The sequence below is a fragment of the Aspergillus udagawae genome, assembly GCF_001078395.1.
Source record: "Aspergillus udagawae IFM 46973 DNA, scaffold_3, whole genome shotgun sequence".
Lineage (NCBI taxonomy): Eukaryota > Fungi > Ascomycota > Eurotiomycetes > Eurotiales > Aspergillaceae > Aspergillus > Aspergillus udagawae.
In genome coordinates, this window is record NW_025091266.1 from 2,723,409 (window position 1) to 2,740,009 (window position 16,601).

Below are 16,601 nucleotides of genomic sequence, written 5' to 3' on the forward strand. Positions count from 1 at the left end.
CTAAGATCTGCACCTAGACTAATACTCTGGTCTTCCCCCAAAGATGGAGACCATTGACTTGTCCTCATCAAAGTGACCCGCGAGCTTTTGCACAATGGAGCAAGGATTGCCACTCCTCCGGGAGCCGACCGTCGATCCCGGAGCGTTTTCTGTCAAAAGTGCTAGTCATTTGCCTTGCATTTCCTGCTTTGTCGACTCATCAATTGTGATTTTATCTAGGATCTTCATCGCTGCCTTTTTGATACTATGACATGACGAGTTGATGTTAAAATAGGGGAGGGGATATCCTGCTAAGAGCTACGGAGTGGTCCTCGGGATTGCCTTGCTTCCAAGAAGTTGAACATTAATAATCGTTGAAGGTTGCAATCCGAAGACATTTTATCAACACCTTCGCTGTCCTTAAACTTCGGATGTCTCCAGAAGTAAATACTTGGTCATGGCCTGGTTTTGGCCCATTTACAAAATCTGAGCTCTGGCAATTCACACCTATCAACAAGCGATTGTTATCCATCAACTCAACCATCTGTACTGTACTTCGGAATGCCTGTCAATAATTGATGATTATAATGGTAAAGGACAAGTAGCATCTTCTATCTACCCCATGCAGACTCTGGCTGCAGAAGGATGCAATTGTGGCTGTTCATTATTGCTGGCCCGGTTCCTACTGGTCGAACCGACCACTTCTTATTCTCGGTTGAACTTATTAATCTATAATCTATTCCTCTAAGATCCTTTGATTGATTGAATTAATTAACAGTTTGGCCTGATTTGTTCCTTGATGATTGTGCCTTTGATACTTTGTAGGTAGATTGGATATACCGTCCCGAGCTTCGGCAATTCAATATTGCTCGAGAGAATGTTTGAACTATTACAATACCATCCATCCTATCATGAGTACCAACTTTGTACTTAATTACGTCCGCTATTCTTCCCATTCCCACTTCATATTGTAAGTCAACAATATTGAACATCCTAGTAGATAGACAACAGGAGAAAGTATCAAATGCTGGCATGTTCGAAAGTTTAGCGTAAACAACGATTAGCTGTTTCATCCTTGACATTAGGGAGTAAATCCCGGTTGGAGTTTGGACGGTAGAGTCGCTTTTGCCCCCGAGAGGATCCAAAAATCATCCAGGACCAAGTGTTCGAGTTCCATTGCATCTGTACACCGGTCCAACCAGTTGAAAATTGAAGTCGCTCGGGGTCGCATCCTACTGGACAAGGCAGAAAGAAGCTCTCCGCGACCGGGGGCAGGATGATTTCCGATCCGCTGGTCGAAGGCGTCAACAAGGAAAATCCACCACTCAGATTAGGTAGTTAGTTTTCATGGAGAACACTGTCTCTGCTCAACCTTGGAACAGAGACCGTGGCATCTGGCAATCCCCATCTTAAAATTGAGCAATTCCCTATGTATCTCGTCTCAATATTGGGTTGTGTCATCTGACTCCATTCGCGGGCAGGAATCACTTGAATATTGACGGGATTGACTGGGCATTTGAGTTGATTATACCGATTATTTCTCCCTAGTCTACTGCCTCATGATTACATATCAACGAAGCATCGCCACAGCGCCTGGGTAAACTTAGCAGACACTGTGCTCAACTGATCATGGCACAGTCCAAGTTCTGGTCCATCCATACTGTACTCAGGCACGAAATTACTCCCTTCGGAGAATTAGCACTGCAAAAAAAGGTTTTATGGAAAGTATCTACACAGTTATAGTTGGATGCAGAGTTCCAGATAATACTCCCTAGAATGGTAACTTGAGCAGTTCTGTTTGTCACTCTTTAGCATCAATCACGTACCTATCATCCTGTAAACATATTCATTGGCCGTGCCACAAATATCCAAAATCTCAACAACAAGCAGCAGCATACTTTGTAGATTGTACTTCTTACTCCTTACTTCTTAGAACCGAATTAACTGACTCTACTCAATAGAATGACGAAGCGGCCGTGCTTGTTCCGGATGATTTAGATTATTATTCTTGCCAATGACTCGCGCAGATTATGTTCTAGGTAGTACATCTTCTGACCCAGGGCGGTTCAACTCTTCAAGTACATTGCTGGCTCCTCTCGCATCCTGGTGACACATCCATTTGATCTGTATCACAATGGAACATACCGACTGTCGTTGTATCTTGCTGATGTGACATATCCACCGTGCCTTTGCTATTGTTACGGCTCCTTGTAGATCAGTCTCAATTATGAAATATATAACTCAAATGGCATCCGCCAATAAGCTAGCCAAGCTGTTGATGCAGGCAAGCTCACATATGCACCCTGCTCGAAGCCTTGACCATTAGGTTAAGACAAACGTGTGCAGGTCTGGGCCGGACTGGATGGCCGTGCAGTATGCATGGTCAATCCCATTCATCTTTGTCGGTGCGTAGTCAAGAAGCACAATTGTCAATAAAGGGGTAATCAATTTCTCTGCTTCATATTGTATTTCGATGGATCTTGACTAACGAGTCACATTTCCTAAGGTTGACAGAGGTTTGTCGGCATGACTGATTTTGGAAACCTCATATTGAATCAGATGCCTGTATTTCTTGAAATTGAGCCTGTTTTGCTTAGTATCTGATCAAGCACAACTTTGGGGGCTCCTCATACAGACAGGACCGGATGGTACTGAAGATGAACGGCAAGTCGGTCGTACGCCGAGACTTTCTAGAGTTCTATCGTGAGCATTTATTCCTGGTCTGTGTCAATGTGGTTTACATAGGCCATGGTTCGTCCCATCTTGCGCTCGAGATCTAGTCGGTCTTATTCCTGTTAGGCCCTTGAATAAGAGTCAGAAGAATCCTTTCTGTATACACTGCCCAAAGATCAATGTCTCAAGGACTTTTGCTTGCTCCTCACTGTTCAAGCGAAGAAGCTGGAACACAGGCTCTCGGCAATCAGGATAAACTTCTCCAATTCAGCGGCACGCGAGTCATCATCATGCCTACCGGTCCTGGCCTCCTGGGGTCGTACTTGGGGGCACTGCAAGGTTTATCTTGTCCTTGAACTAGTCCATGGCTAAAGACTGTGGAAGAGTTACCAGTGAGAATATTAGAATAACTTGAGAACTATGTTTGGTTCCAAACAGGACGATCTGGACCTCAAGGTAGATGGAGTACCCAGTGTGATGCCCATATTCGCTTCCACCTCGGCTAAATTGGCCCTGACTCTACCTTGAGCATCTCTGCACCTCCCATTTACCCATCCAATAACAACTGCAAAAGCGACAAACGGTGTCCTATCCATGGAACAAGCTCCATCTGCATCAGCGATTTATCCATCACTAAAAGTTGTCAGGCCATTTACCGCTCGAGGTGGTCGCATCGGACTTCATTCCGAACCCCGATCGCCATGCCCACAGCCCACCTGCCCCTCCTCAAAAGGTCATTAGGAAAACAACGCCATGCAGATGAGATATAAACATGATCTGGCACCCTCAGGCGCTGAGACAACGATGTCATGCGGCACTGACGAGACTTTTCTCGCATTGTCTCGATCCTAACCCCCAAGACAGGTCAATCGATCACAATGTCCGTCCACGCCAATGGAAAGACTCCTACCCAGGCCTTTAGTCGGTCTCCCTTTCGCACACGCAGCGACTTTCAAGACGCATGTCGAGCGCTCCTCGACCCGCTCATCCCGCGCTTCACACCCGGCTGCAGTCGTGTGAAGATCGGCACGTCGACGACCCGGTTCGATGAAGGGGGCGCCCAGATCGAGGGCTTTGCGCGTCCCCTCTGGGCCCTTGCTTCCTTGCTGGGTGGAGGCTATGACTATGCAGAGGCAGCTCGTTGGCGCGAGGGCTTTATCAGCGGGACTGATCCCAACAGTCCGGAGTACTGGGGCGACATTGAGGATATGGACCAGCGCATGGTGGAGATGTGTCCTATCGGGTTTACGTTGGCCGTTGCACCTCACGTCTTCTGGGATCCGTTGACGGACAAGCAGAAGGAGAATATTGCGAATTGGCTGGCGCAGATCAATGCGCGCGAGATGCCAAATACTAATTGGTATGTCTTTGATTACAGAAGAGTCTGGGGGGCTTGTTCTCACCTTATTGTACAGGCTGTGGTTCCGGGTTTTCGCCAACCTGGGTCTGCGAAGGAATAACGCCCCTTACTCGCTTGCGCGTATCGAGGCAGATATGGATCATCTAGATACATTCCACGTCGGCGCAGGCTGGAGTAATGATGGCCCCAAGAGCCATCACCAGATGGATTACTACTCGGGCTCCTTTGCCATCCAGTTTCTACAACTTCTGTATGCCAAGTTGGCTGGTGATTTTGACCAACCCCGCGCTGAAAGATACCGTGACCGTGCGAGGCAATATGCTCAAGACTTTGTCCATTATTTCAGTCCAAATGGTTGGTCGTCCACTCCTATTTGGAGAACTAGTGAAACTGACGTAGGATCAGGCAGTGCTATTCCATTTGGACGCTCGATGACGTACCGCTTTGCCATGGTCGGATTCTGGGGTGCACTGGCTTTTGCGGACGTTGAGCTACCTGCTCCATTGACCTGGGGAGTGGTCAAAGGTATCTTGCTGCGCCATTTCCGTTGGTGGGCTACCCAGGAAGACATCTTCAACAGTGATGGGACCTTGAGTCTGGGATACTCCTACGCAAACATGTACTTGACGGAAAACTACAATTCTCCTGGATCTCCTTATTGGTGCTGTCTGTCATTTGTTCCCCTGGTGTTGCCAGAATCGCATCCCTTCTGGGCAGCGCAGGAGGAACCCTACCCCACTGCCTCCCTCCCAGCCGTTGCAGCCCTTGAATACCCCAAGCACATCATGGTTCATCGTGGTGGACACTGGTTCCTGCTGTCGTCCGGTCAGGCCTGCCATTATCCGCTGAAAGCTACCCAGGCCAAGTATGGCAAGTTTGCTTACAGCGCGTCGTTTGGATACTCCGTTCCCACCGGCTCCTATCAGTTAGAACAGCACGCACCAGATAGCATGCTTGCTCTCTCTGACGATGGGGGCGATATCTGGCAGACACGAAGATTGGCACTAAACGTCCGGTTTGAATGGCTTGATGATGTTCCCATGCTCGTCTCCGGCTGGAAGCCGTGGAAGGACGTCGATGTCGACACGTGGCTCATACCTCCAACCGAGGAGACCGAAAACTGGCACCTTCGCATTCACCGGGTGAGAACGGAGCGCGAACTCTTGGTTAACGAAGGGGCGTTTGCGATCTACGGCTGCCGCAGTGACAACGGCCGCATCCTCGGCCCGTTCACTCCAGGTTCATCCGAAGGTACCTTGAAGGAATCGCAGCGGGCGCTCACGGTCTCGTCTGTCGGCGCCGTTGGCATCGTGGAGCTTCAGTCGAATGTGGATCGAGAAGGCAGGATAGTACTGGCAGATGCCAACTCGAATCTGATCTACGGTCGTACTCTGCTCCCTTCGCTGGGATCGAAGCTCAGCCCCGGGAGCGACACTTGGTTCGCGACGGCGGTATTCGCCTTGCCAGCTGAAGGAAACGGCGACGACTGGCAGGAGAAATGGCGCACGAAATGGGAACGGATCCCAGACATCCCGGACAAACTGAAGCAGATCATGGTGAAGCAGGACTGAAAGGCCAAGCAAAGGATCGAGGGGGATTACTCCTAGCTTCCATAAACTATCTATCTGCATCACCACAGTATCTATCCTGGGGGTGGAGTGTGCAAATGAAACTGATTAACAGCAAATTGCACGATAAGACAGGTAGCTACCAAGACGTGTAGAATACTTCATATCAATGCTGCCCAATGGCCAGCACCGGATGAATGAACTGTTTCTGGCTAAATCACCCACTCACTAGCTTCAGCCAAGTGAGCCGACCTGCCGCACTAAAGTAGCTTAGATGCAACCTTTCGTCTCAATCAAGTTGAATTGATGCTGATCGGGCCCTACTTTCCCCGCAAACTTACTTCTGCTTTTGTGTTTCCCCTCCCTGTTTCTGCTTGGCACATCCTCGCCGTTCCACCATTCGCATCGAGCCTTGGCCATCCTTCATTCTTTCAAATCAGGTGGCATGAGTGACTCGGGGCATCAACCAGCAATCCCCAGACTGGAGCCAAGCTCTAAACAGCTTGCTGAGTCTCGGTCATCCCATTTCATTCGTTGTCGCCCCCACACTACCCCATCCTCGCACACCAAACACCCCATTTCCCCGGTTAATTTCCCTCGTGCTGACCATCAGCCATGATACGAGATCAGGGCCAAGGATCCTGTCTACTGGTTGCTCTGGCTAAGACCAACAGCATGGCGCTATCGTTCTACCAAAACCGAGAGGTTACCGTTGCCCAGACGGACATACACCCTTGTCCTCTGACCTTCCTTTTTTCTTCGTCCAACCCGTCCAAACCACGAGCTCTAGGCGTTCTCGGCATCTGAGGTATCTTCACCTAGGCTGCTCATCATCTGCTATAATTCGTGGAAAGATTTCAGCGCGCTGGTCGTCTTTTTTCCCGTGGCTGGCAGTCATGTTACCCACACGGTTTGCATGATGACGGTTACTGATATCAGACACCGTCGGTTATATATACATTACCAGGTCGGTTGATCGATCGGCGGGTCTGTTGAGGTAAAGAGACACATAAACATTGCCATCCCTGGACTCTTTAACCTAGGGTTGCGTTTGGTTTTCGCGTCGGGGATCTTGTTCAACCATCTTGTCAGGGATGAACGTGGGATTTTAGACGTAGTGTCTCAGATTATATCGACTTTTCTTCATTAATTCTTTAGCTCTGTTGACGAGCCCACTGTCATCGTCAACATGTCTGCCATCCTCAGAAAGCTCGTCCACAATGAGGCTATACGAGAGGACCCCAAGGAAATCTATGGGTGGAGAGTGTATATGCTTGCCTGCTCGGTTAGTTGCCCAACGATATCACCGTATTCAGAGACTGACGAGTCTGTAGGCATGCTTCGGTGGTATGCTTTTCGGGATGGAAACAGGCATCATCGGGGGTGTCCTCAGAATGAGTCCGTTCATGGCGTGCGTCCACTTGCCGAAAATATAACCTTGGAGAGCTTGCTCTAACCGTCACCAGAAAATATGGCCTGAACGGTCTGAGTGCGGTCGACCAGGCAAATCTCTCTGCCAACATTGTGTCCACGCTGCAAGCGGGCTGTTTCTTTGGGGCCCTCATCGCTTCGCCGGTGGCTGATCGCTGGGGAAGAAAGCCCGGTCTGATATCGGCATCGGTTCTGGCCATCCTGGGTGTGATCATGCAGGTTGCCGCCAGTGGCCACCTGGAGGCCCTGTATATTGGACGGTGAGTGGCTTCCGGGTCCCTTTGTAACAACTCGTGAGGAGCATTCGCTGAGTGCTTCGTTCTTTTGCAGACTGGTCACCGGCTTCGGTGTCGGTTTCGCCTCGATGATCAACCCCCTCTACGTGTCGGAGAACGCTCCTCGTGCCATCCGTGGTGGTCTGACCGGGCTGTACCAGCTCTTCATCACCATGGGCATTATGCTGGCGTTCTGGATCAACTACGGCTCCCTGCTGCACATCAGCGGCCCGGCCATGTACCTCGTCCCGCTGGCCATGCAGGGACTCCCCGCCATCTGCCTCCTGGTCGGTATGCTCCTGTGTAACGAGTCCCCCCGCTGGCTCGCCCGCCAGGACCGCTGGGAAGCCGCACGCGCCACACTATCCCAAGTGCGCCACTTGCCCCCCACCCACCCCTACATCGAGCGCGAGTTCCAGGACATCGTCGCGCAGCTCGAGCACGAGCGCCAGCTCATCGGCGGCTCGGGCCCCTGGGACCTCATGCGAGAGATGTGGCTGATCCCGGGGAACCGCAAGCGCGCCCTCATCAGCATCTTCCTCATGGTCTGCCAGCAGATGACCGGCACCAACGCAATCAACTACTACGCGCCCCAGATCTTCCAGAACCTCGGCGTCACCGGCAAAGCCAACGGCCTCTTCGCCACAGGCGTCTACGGCATCGTCAAGGTGGTCGGCTGCGCCTTTTTCCTCGTCTTCGTCGCCGACTCCCTCGGCCGCCGCCGCTCCCTCCTCTGGACCTCCGTCGCCCAGGGCCTGACCATGCTCTACATCGGCCTGTACGTCCGCATCGCGCCCCCCAAGGCCGGCGAGCCCGTCATCCCCGCCGGCTACGTCGCCCTCGTCTGCATCTTCCTCTTCGCCGCCTGCTTCCAGTTCGGCTGGGGGCCCGTCTGCTGGATCTACGTCTCTGAAATCCCCACCGCCCGCCTGCGAGGCCTGAACGTCTCCTTCGCCGCCGCTACGCAGTGGCTCTTCAACTTTGTCGTCGCCCGCGCCGTCCCCAATATGCTTGCCACCGTCGGTGCGAATGGTTACGGGTACCACTCTCCCTCCCCCAGAATCCTCTTTCCCCCGTTCCAAGTGAAGTATGCTAACGGTCAAAAGAACGTACATTATCTTCTCCTGCTTCTGTCTCTCCATGGGTGTGTTCGTATGGTTCTTCATCCCTGAAACCAAGGGTAAACTTCCCCCGCCCCTTCCTGCCAAATCATCATGTATTAAACAGTTCATGCTGACGAGAATAGGTCTCTCGCTCGAGAAAATGGATGAGTTGTTCGGCGTCACGACCGCCGAGGATAGCAAGGTGGCCGATGCCGAGCGGGCTATGAGTACGACCGACAAGGAGGCCGAAACCGTGGTTGAGACAAGGGTTGAAAGGGCGTAGATAGCTCTGCTTGTAATGTCCTGGTAAGGGAGTTCTGGTAACTTGCTATGAATCAGAGTATCCTGTTTGATAGATGGTTGTAGGACTGAATTTTTGTTCATCATGGTTCGTAAGTCGTATATTCCTGTCGTTATGTACAAATCCGCAATAAATTCCCACACAGCAGAGTGACAAAACAAGAAGACAGACTGGGGTAAGTGGATGCAAAATAATATCAATCAATCGACCCTTGAACGCTTTTGACATTCGAAAGGCGACACAGTCCAATATCTTAATGAATGCAAATATACCTGGATCTCAAACAAAGCAAACCCCAACTCCGCTAATGCACGTCATAGCATATAAAGAAGAAAATAGTTGAAGCTGTTCAAACGTTTACTTCAAACCGCGCATCGAGTATTTACGGAATCCTTCATTTCCGGCAAGTCTCTGCGTCTGACTGCGCGTCACTCGCCGGGAGGGCTGGTCATCAAGACTCAACCCCCCGATTCCAGGTCCAAGGTCTGAGCGTCTTGGGGAGAAGAATGTATCAGTCGGGTTCCGACCGTAGCGGATATTCCTGACCGTGTTGCTTGTGGCTGTCGTTGCCGTCGTCACGGTCGTCTCGGTGTCTGAATCGCGATCGTACGCATCAGAGAAGTCGGATTCATTGTCCTTGAGACTATTCAATGTGAAGCTGTGATCACGTTTGAGGCCTTGATTGTGGTTCGGAAATCCTAGTTGGTACTGTGCCTCTGGTGACCGCGTCATGAAGCTGGAACCGGCAGCAGTCGAAGAAAATGAAAGAGGGGGGACAGGGGGCTCAGCAGAACAGAATGGCGAAGATGGTTGCTCGGGCCGAGCATGGCTTCCAAGTGATGGACTGCCCGAAGCGCTTTCGTCCGCAGACCGGATGGGCTGCTGCACTTGAGAGCCAGTATCACCAGCTAGCGCGATACGATAGAGAGATAACAGCCCCAATGCTTCCTGAACGGTCATAAAGGTCAACAGAAGTTTCCCATATCTGTCAAAATAATGTCTCTCGAACGACACATGTGGAAGGTGCCCCCCAAGGTGGACGGCCGCCACAAGCTCGGCGAAATAAACAAGGATCTCCATGCCGTTCCATTGCGCGATGGGTTGCTTGAGGACATCCAACAGTGCGAATCCTGCAATTAGACTTGCACTCCCAAGAGAAGCCACCTCGACGTAATTGCCAGGAATTGAGAGATGGTTGTACTGTGATAGAAGCCACGCAGCAATAGATGCTAGTAGTAGGCCCACCCGAAAGTACTGGAACATAAAGAGTGTTTGCATATCCGCGGACTGGCGAGCATGCGCACTCGATGCTCGCTGGTGCTGCTGCCAGTTCTCGTTCCCCTCATCCTCAGGCGATTTGATCGTAAAAGCTCGGTCAAACAAACTCTCCAGCCCAGTTGAAGCAAGATGGTCACTGGTAGGAAAGAACTTTGGAGGTGCAAAGACCGAATCTGCCTGACCAGCCGGCTTACGTTGCCAAGAACTTGGCGACTGAGTGGGTGTACGGTGAAATGGGTTGCGTTCAATAACCTGCTGGATAGGCTTCGACCGCGAAGATTGGGTCCGAAGGTCCCATGATGGAGGTTTAGGGGCTGCAGGTAGTGATCCATAGAACGGTAGAGGTCCATTGAGAACAGAGGGTGTGTCTCTCTGACGGACGCTGACCGTCGGCTTAATTTCGTGCTGCACAGAAGGGGTCCAGTCCATGTCGTCCACCTGGGGAGGAGGCGTGGGAGGAATTAGCGTCTCCGATTCCGGCACTGGTCGGGGAGTTGCCAGCTTCTCAAGCGGGAAGCGTGAAGTAGCTTGCTGGTCGGTTCCGCGAGAGCTGGTGAGGCGATGAGCAGTAGTGCTCGATTGCACACCGGGGGACGTAACGGCTTTCCTACTAGGGGTCGCCGTTGGCGTGCTATCCGACCATGCGACCAGCGGGCGAGTGTCATACTTGACAACGCGCCGAGAGACAACGACGGACTTGAGGTTCTGTCAGCGTGCGGTTTCTTCGTTCCTCAGCAACGACGAGACTTACCAGGATCGTGAAGAGTATCATGAATAGATGAAGAGCCGGCGGCAATGCCGGTTGTAGTCCACTCGAAGAAGGGTCTTTAAGTACAGCCCAGAAGACGCATCGCGCCACCATGACGATGAGCTGCACCTGATAGTATTCGCCCAGCCCGACGAAACGCCCTCCTCTGCCTTCGACCTTGAGTCGCAGTTTGGGGTTCCACCACAAGGACAAGATTCCCACAACCAGAGCTATACCAGCGTAGGGAGACAAGTCAATCCAGCATGAACTCGGTAGTTGACGTGTTTGTAATGTCGCACGAGAGCACGACGCAAAGGACGGCAGTGATAAGTCATCATACATATCGCGGAGATGATGATCGGCACTCAGAACACCCAGAGTATCCCAGGCGAGTTGACCAGCAACGCTGCCCCAGTAACCGATGGCACCCGCTGACACCAGTAGATTCCTCCAATTCCACCGCCGCGCGTGTCTCGCCGCCCTTCCCGCTTTGCTCCTGTCCATCATCCGTCGAAGGTGGTCCGATTTTGCCTCATATCCGGCTTGACGTATCCGTTCCTTCACCCGAGGTTCGCAGTTTGCGCATACTTGCGGGTATCGTTCCTCCAGGTTCCTGCGAAAACTGGGATATTCTCGCTCGTAGGCGCTATAATTGGGGTCCTCCGGCGACGGGAAATAAGAGGCAAGTGCACTTGTGAACAAATGCTGGTTGCGAACACATTGAGCACAGAAGAGGCCGGATCCCGTAAGATCAACCGACTCAGAGGAAACGTCTGTGGCCCCAGGACCGTAAACAGTAGGATTCGTTTCAGCGGCGGGAGGGTCAGTAATCTCTCCTTTCTAGTGACGGCATCTGCGTTAACTCGGAGTATACTAAAAACCAAGGGCAAAAAAGAGCAAGCACATACCTCATCAAGGTAGTTGACCGCTTCGCAGTGTTTGCAGCGCCATTTGCGAACGTTCTTGTCAGCTTGCGCAGAGCGACGTCCACAATAGAAGCAGCTTAGTCGCTTGGAAAACATGATTTAGTATTTCATGTCAGATCCGATGACATTGATGGTGATTTTTCCAAGAGAGAATCTAGTGCGCTTGAAAAACAATTTATTTATGGAGTGATGATAAAGGGTATCTTGGTGTTTTTGTCTATCACAGGAGTTAAGACAACAACAGGAAAATAATCACCGAGCTCCGCACGGACCACGTGCCGTCCGCAATTAATCCAATGACATAAACCAATGGGAGAATGTTGACAACTCCCGCCATCCCAAGACAAAATGGCTCGTTGAGTCTAGGATAGCTGCGACTGAATGATAATCTAAGGTGTTTCCAGCTTTGAGAGTCTGTCAGGGCTAGAATGCCAACAAAAACAAGTGAAACAGGTGTCGTTTTCTGACTATCGTGTCTTCAAGTGCACTACGTTGAGGATGAGATCTAGCTACAACAGTAGCTAATTTTACTTCCAACTGGCAATCTTCGTCTGAAATCGCGAGAATAAGCTCCCTATGGCTCTGCTGTCTGTCAAGCTAATCCTCTATGGCCTCTTATTTGTGGCCATATGCGGCACTGTCGCATTAACTGTGAGGACACTTCTCAATCCCTCCTTCTTGCGGCGTGCTCATGACTCTATTTTCAGCTCTGCATTCGTGCTCTATCAATATCGCAGAACTCCAAAGTTCCGAAGTGGCGACGAAAGAATAGTCCAACTCATCTTCTCGTCGTCCTAGGCAGCGGCGGACATACCGCGGAGATGTTCTCTATGTTGCGGCGTATGAAACTCGACCCCTCGACATATACTTACCGCACCTACGTCGTCAGCTCGGGAGATGATTTCAGCGCTGCGAGGGCCGTGGAATTTGAAACAGAATGGCTGAAGCAAAATTCAAAGCTATCATATTCTGCCAATGACAGCAACTCCGCAGAGTCCTACGCAATCGTCACGGTTCCTCGCGCGCGCCGTGTGCACCAGTCTTACCTGACTGCTCCTCTTTCAACCCTCCAATGCTTCTACGCTTGTCTTCTTGTACTCCATGGCCGTCATCCCGAGCAAAAGTCGCCGCTTCTCAGAACAAGCTCGCCATACCCGGACGTTATCCTTACCAACGGTCCGGCTACTGCAGTCTGTATGATTTTGGCCGCCAAATATTTGCGACTGTTTCACTATCTGGGGTCTCTTCTCAATATCAAGAACCACCAAGACAGGGATATCTCGAGATCATCTCAAGCGAAGAGATCAGAGGATGCACTGGCACCAGTTCACTTCCAGCTGCGTACCATTTACGTAGAGTCATGGGCACGGGTTACAACGTTTAGTCTAAGTGGAAAGCTATTGTTACCTTTTGCTGATCGATTTCTCGTGCAATGGCCTGACCTGGCAGGAAAACAGGCCTGGATGGGCATGGGGAAGACAGAATATGCCGGTACGCTGGTAGACTAACAATAGCATTGCATTCTGACGGCGTTGCCGTGCAATCTACCATATTTCTTAGAATACGTATACTATTACAGATACTGTGAGATAATGACAAACGATATAGCTGTGTCTATCAGCCACGAACCTCAACAGAAAAGCCGAGGTCAGTTATGCGCGCCGCCCATTGCACCTCCTCAACTCAATATGTTCTTCCCCTCAGTGCTTGAGATAATCATTCGAGCCTTCTGGTCGCCTGGTCGCCTACTGCCTTTCTTGAATAGGACAATAGTACATAGGTAGAGATGGGCCGGATCAAGCTCACACAGTCAAGCAAGAGAGCTAGTAATTCCGCTCCCATGCAGATATCGGAATTATACCGATATCTTCCCCATAGTTGAAGTACATTACCCCGCGTCAATCGACCATTATTATACTGTTTCTGCCTCGACAATTATTCTTCTTGTTTATATCGTCTAGATACTGGCTTTCTACATTCTCCATAATATACCTTCAGAAAAGTATCTGTGAATCATGTCCTACTCGTTAAAAGGCCGCAATGCCCTGATCACTGGTGGCTCCCGGTACGTCTGCTTCCGGCTTCTTATTGGTAATGGCGCTGAGAATATTCAGAGGATTAGGAGCTCTAGTGGCTCAAAAGTACGCTGCCGAAGGATGTAACGTTGCGATCAACTACCTTTCGAGTAAAGACGTGGCGGAGGAGCTCGCGTCCAGCCTACAGACTCAGTACGGCGTTAAGGCAATCACTGTTCAAGGTGTAAGTCATGCTTGATTGCTGTGGTAATCCATAATGCGCGCTAGAGAGATTCACTGAGCTGGGTATTTGACTGAGACCTGCAAATCTAGGATGCAAGTCGCCGTCAAGATTGTAGCAATGCGATAAAGGCCACGATTGAACAGCTTGGAGGTCTAGATATTGTGATCTCAAATGCTGTGGGTCCTATCAGTATATGCTTCTCACTATATTGCCTCGGACTAATTGCCGTGAAGGGTTGGACCAAAATGACTACATTCAGCGATTTAGACGCCATGGATGATGATGACTGGGACAGGGTAATGAAGTCCAATCTTATGGACAACAACAGCTGACAATGTCACCCAGTGCTGGTCAACGAATGTCAAGAGCAGTTGGTACCTCTTCAAGGAAGCACTTCCTACATTCAACGCAAACCCCGACGGCGGTGTCTTCATTATAACTTCGTCCACTGCAGTAGGTAACCACCAATCCCCTCTTTGGGTCAAAATATGTCTTGTGAAGCTTGGCGCTTAATATAGTCATTTAGGCTGTCACCCCAAGCGGCAGCAGCATACCGTACGCTGTGACAAAAGCAGCAGGTAAGCTTCATAGGCAAAGTCATGAGTGAACCATGACTCACAATTCAACATAGGTTTGCACCTTATGAAGTGTCTCGCACAGAGCCAAGGTCCGAAAGTCCGCGTCAACGCTGTGGTGCCTGCTCTCTTGCTCACTGAATGGGTACGTCACATAGAAAATAGAGCGAGCAGCGCAGAACTCGGGCTAATCAAACTACAGGGACAACGGTTCCCTGCTGGAAAGATCGCTGCCTTTAAGAACAAAGCTGTACTCGGGAAACTGGTAAGAGAGGCCAAAATTTTATACTCGACCCTCGTTAGCTAATCAAGTGACCATTAGCCTGAGGTGGAGGACGCTGCCAATGCATATGTTATGCTGGCTCAGAACTCGTCCATGACTGGACAGTCCATCCACGTTGGTAAGTGACCCCAATTTATGTCATTTATCGCAATGCTGATGACACAGATGCCGGTTTTGCGATCAAATAAGCGGTGTTGTTCCGAAGACCGGCTGGAGCGTGGGTGATAGTTGTCAAACATATAGAGACTTGAGCAACGTTGAAGTGGTATCATTTTGTTAGAATAATGAAAAGAAAATGACCATGCTCGTCCTTCTCTGGTTCATTGCAAAGGATTATGAAATGGAGTGAAGTCGGCAGCGCCAGAGTGAAAGGTTCGATCGCTAAGCATCCGAGCTTTGAGCGCGGCACGAACACCATCGGCATTCTGTTCTCCTTCGACCTTCATTTGATGAATCCGAATCAGTTTACCATCTCTTGTGAACACGTACAGCCCCTTCCCTTGTTGGCGATCAATCGGATACGCGCTATCCACAAAAGGCAAACCGGGAACAAGAGAGAATGGCTCGCAGCCCTTTATCGTATCTACTTCTTCCATGTCGCTTAAGATCACTCTGCGCTGCTGGAACGAAGGATTCCCGGAAGCAGGATCGCTCGTCGCGAGGGTTTTGCTCCAGAGGGGACCGAGCACGCGATTCCGCCTGTGGATATCCTTCCATGTCCAGTTGACCCAGTCTATGTGTCGATCCTCTGGCTTAATCTTCGCCGCATGAATTAATGGCTCATCGCTCTGTGATGCCCGCCAGCCTGCGTCTTCTAGGGGAGGGACGAACAATCCTTTGCGAATACCATCCAAGAGGATCTCCGCTCCCTTAGGGGCAACGATGTTTAGAAGCTCCGGAACGGTGCATGTGTCAGGATTCGGTATCTCGAAACCGGGGCATGGAGTCTGCTGAAGGATGACGCCATGATCGAAATGCTTGAGATGTAGAGTTTGAAGCGTAACGCCCGTTTTCGTTCTCCCTGCTAGAAGAGTATGGTGTAACGGGGCCGGACCACGGAAACTAGGCATTCGCTCGTTAGATGAGCCCTTTTGAGGAACTGTTTAGGATTTTGCGGGACGTACTCGGGAAGCAACGATGGATGAACGTTCAATCCACCGTACTTGGCGTCATTGAGGATTCGCGGAGGCACGAATAAGCCAAAGGACACAGCCACTATCAAATTGATGGGACCCCCGGGCAGTATTGGGGGCTAGCAGTGTCAGTACGCAAGTCTACCGTGTCGACGAGGACTATAAATTACCGCCCAGCCTTTGAATGTATCTATCTCATGAATTGGAAGTGAAAGTTCTGTTGCGACCGCCTTAATAGGGACTATGGATCAGATAGAATTAGTGAGCATAGTTCCAAGCACATTGATCCTTCAAAGTGGACAGAGTACCCTCCCGTATTTTTTTCAAACCCCTCCCTACTCTTTTTCCAGGTCTGCAAACAACATCAATCGACGATATTCGATCTGGTCGTTTGACATGTTCTTCGTGTAAAGCTTTCAAGGAAGCAATGCTGAACTCGTCAGCTCCGCAAAAGAGGATACGGAGAGGGTCGTATGTTTTCGTCGCAAGAAATCGATATCCAAAGCTGCGCTTTGAAAGAGCGCATCTATAGTGGCAGAGAGCTCCAGCTTTCATGAGATGAGCCATGGTCTGAACCTGCCCACGTCCTCGTGAGACGGGGTCTGTATTCGCTATCTGGCTGTCGTGGTTGTGAAGGGAAGCTCCACGAAGCTTTCCCGATGCTCAGCCACGTGATGTCACCATATCAACATGCCCATCTGATCAGCGC

At 50.6% G+C, this 16,601-nt stretch overlaps 6 protein-coding genes across 6 annotated transcripts; 4 read left to right on the top strand and 2 right to left on the bottom strand.

The window, feature by feature from the left end:
• Nucleotides 1-3,530: 3,530 nt before the first annotated feature.
• Aud_004804 (glycoside hydrolase family 154 protein) lies at nt 3,531-5,583 on the top strand (the record flags this gene model as incomplete). The annotated part of the gene is made up of 3 exons (XM_043289740.1): nt 3,531-4,012; nt 4,068-4,366; nt 4,418-5,583. The coding sequence occupies 3 exons, from the start codon at nt 3,531-3,533 to the stop codon at nt 5,581-5,583; spliced, it is 1,947 nt and encodes a 648-aa protein (XP_043145675.1).
• A 1,186-nt stretch (nt 5,584-6,769) lies between these two features.
• Nucleotides 6,770-8,672, top strand: Aud_004805 (sugar porter family MFS transporter; the record flags this gene model as incomplete). The annotated part of the gene is made up of 6 exons (XM_043289741.1): nt 6,770-6,865; nt 6,915-6,991; nt 7,047-7,271; nt 7,342-8,325; nt 8,393-8,466; nt 8,533-8,672. 6 exons carry the CDS (start codon nt 6,770-6,772, stop codon nt 8,670-8,672), a joined length of 1,596 nt encoding a protein of 531 aa, XP_043145676.1.
• A 375-nt stretch (nt 8,673-9,047) lies between these two features.
• Nucleotides 9,048-11,738, bottom strand: Aud_004806 (uncharacterized protein; the record flags this gene model as incomplete). The annotated part of the gene is made up of 3 exons (XM_043289742.1): nt 9,048-10,673; nt 10,720-11,556; nt 11,625-11,738. 3 exons carry the CDS (start codon nt 11,736-11,738, stop codon nt 9,048-9,050), a joined length of 2,577 nt encoding a protein of 858 aa, XP_043145677.1.
• Nucleotides 11,739-12,218: 480 nt separating this feature from the next.
• Aud_004807 (glycosyltransferase family protein) lies at nt 12,219-13,150 on the top strand (the record flags this gene model as incomplete). Its single annotated transcript, XM_043289743.1, has 2 exons — nt 12,219-12,293; nt 12,350-13,150. 2 exons carry the CDS (start codon nt 12,219-12,221, stop codon nt 13,148-13,150), a joined length of 876 nt encoding a protein of 291 aa, XP_043145678.1.
• A 507-nt stretch (nt 13,151-13,657) lies between these two features.
• On the top strand, nt 13,658-14,947 carry Aud_004808 (SDR family NAD(P)-dependent oxidoreductase; the record flags this gene model as incomplete). The annotated part of the gene is made up of 10 exons (XM_043289744.1): nt 13,658-13,707; nt 13,757-13,901; nt 13,991-14,077; nt 14,135-14,197; nt 14,247-14,354; nt 14,428-14,479; nt 14,533-14,621; nt 14,679-14,741; nt 14,799-14,877; nt 14,925-14,947. The coding sequence occupies 10 exons, from the start codon at nt 13,658-13,660 to the stop codon at nt 14,945-14,947; spliced, it is 759 nt and encodes a 252-aa protein (XP_043145679.1).
• Nucleotides 14,948-15,079: 132 nt separating this feature from the next.
• Nucleotides 15,080-16,459, bottom strand: Aud_004809 (methionyl-tRNA formyltransferase; the record flags this gene model as incomplete). Its single annotated transcript, XM_043289745.1, has 4 exons — nt 15,080-15,821; nt 15,884-16,011; nt 16,063-16,133; nt 16,201-16,459. The coding sequence occupies 4 exons, from the start codon at nt 16,457-16,459 to the stop codon at nt 15,080-15,082; spliced, it is 1,200 nt and encodes a 399-aa protein (XP_043145680.1).
• Nucleotides 16,460-16,601: the final 142 nt, after the last annotated feature.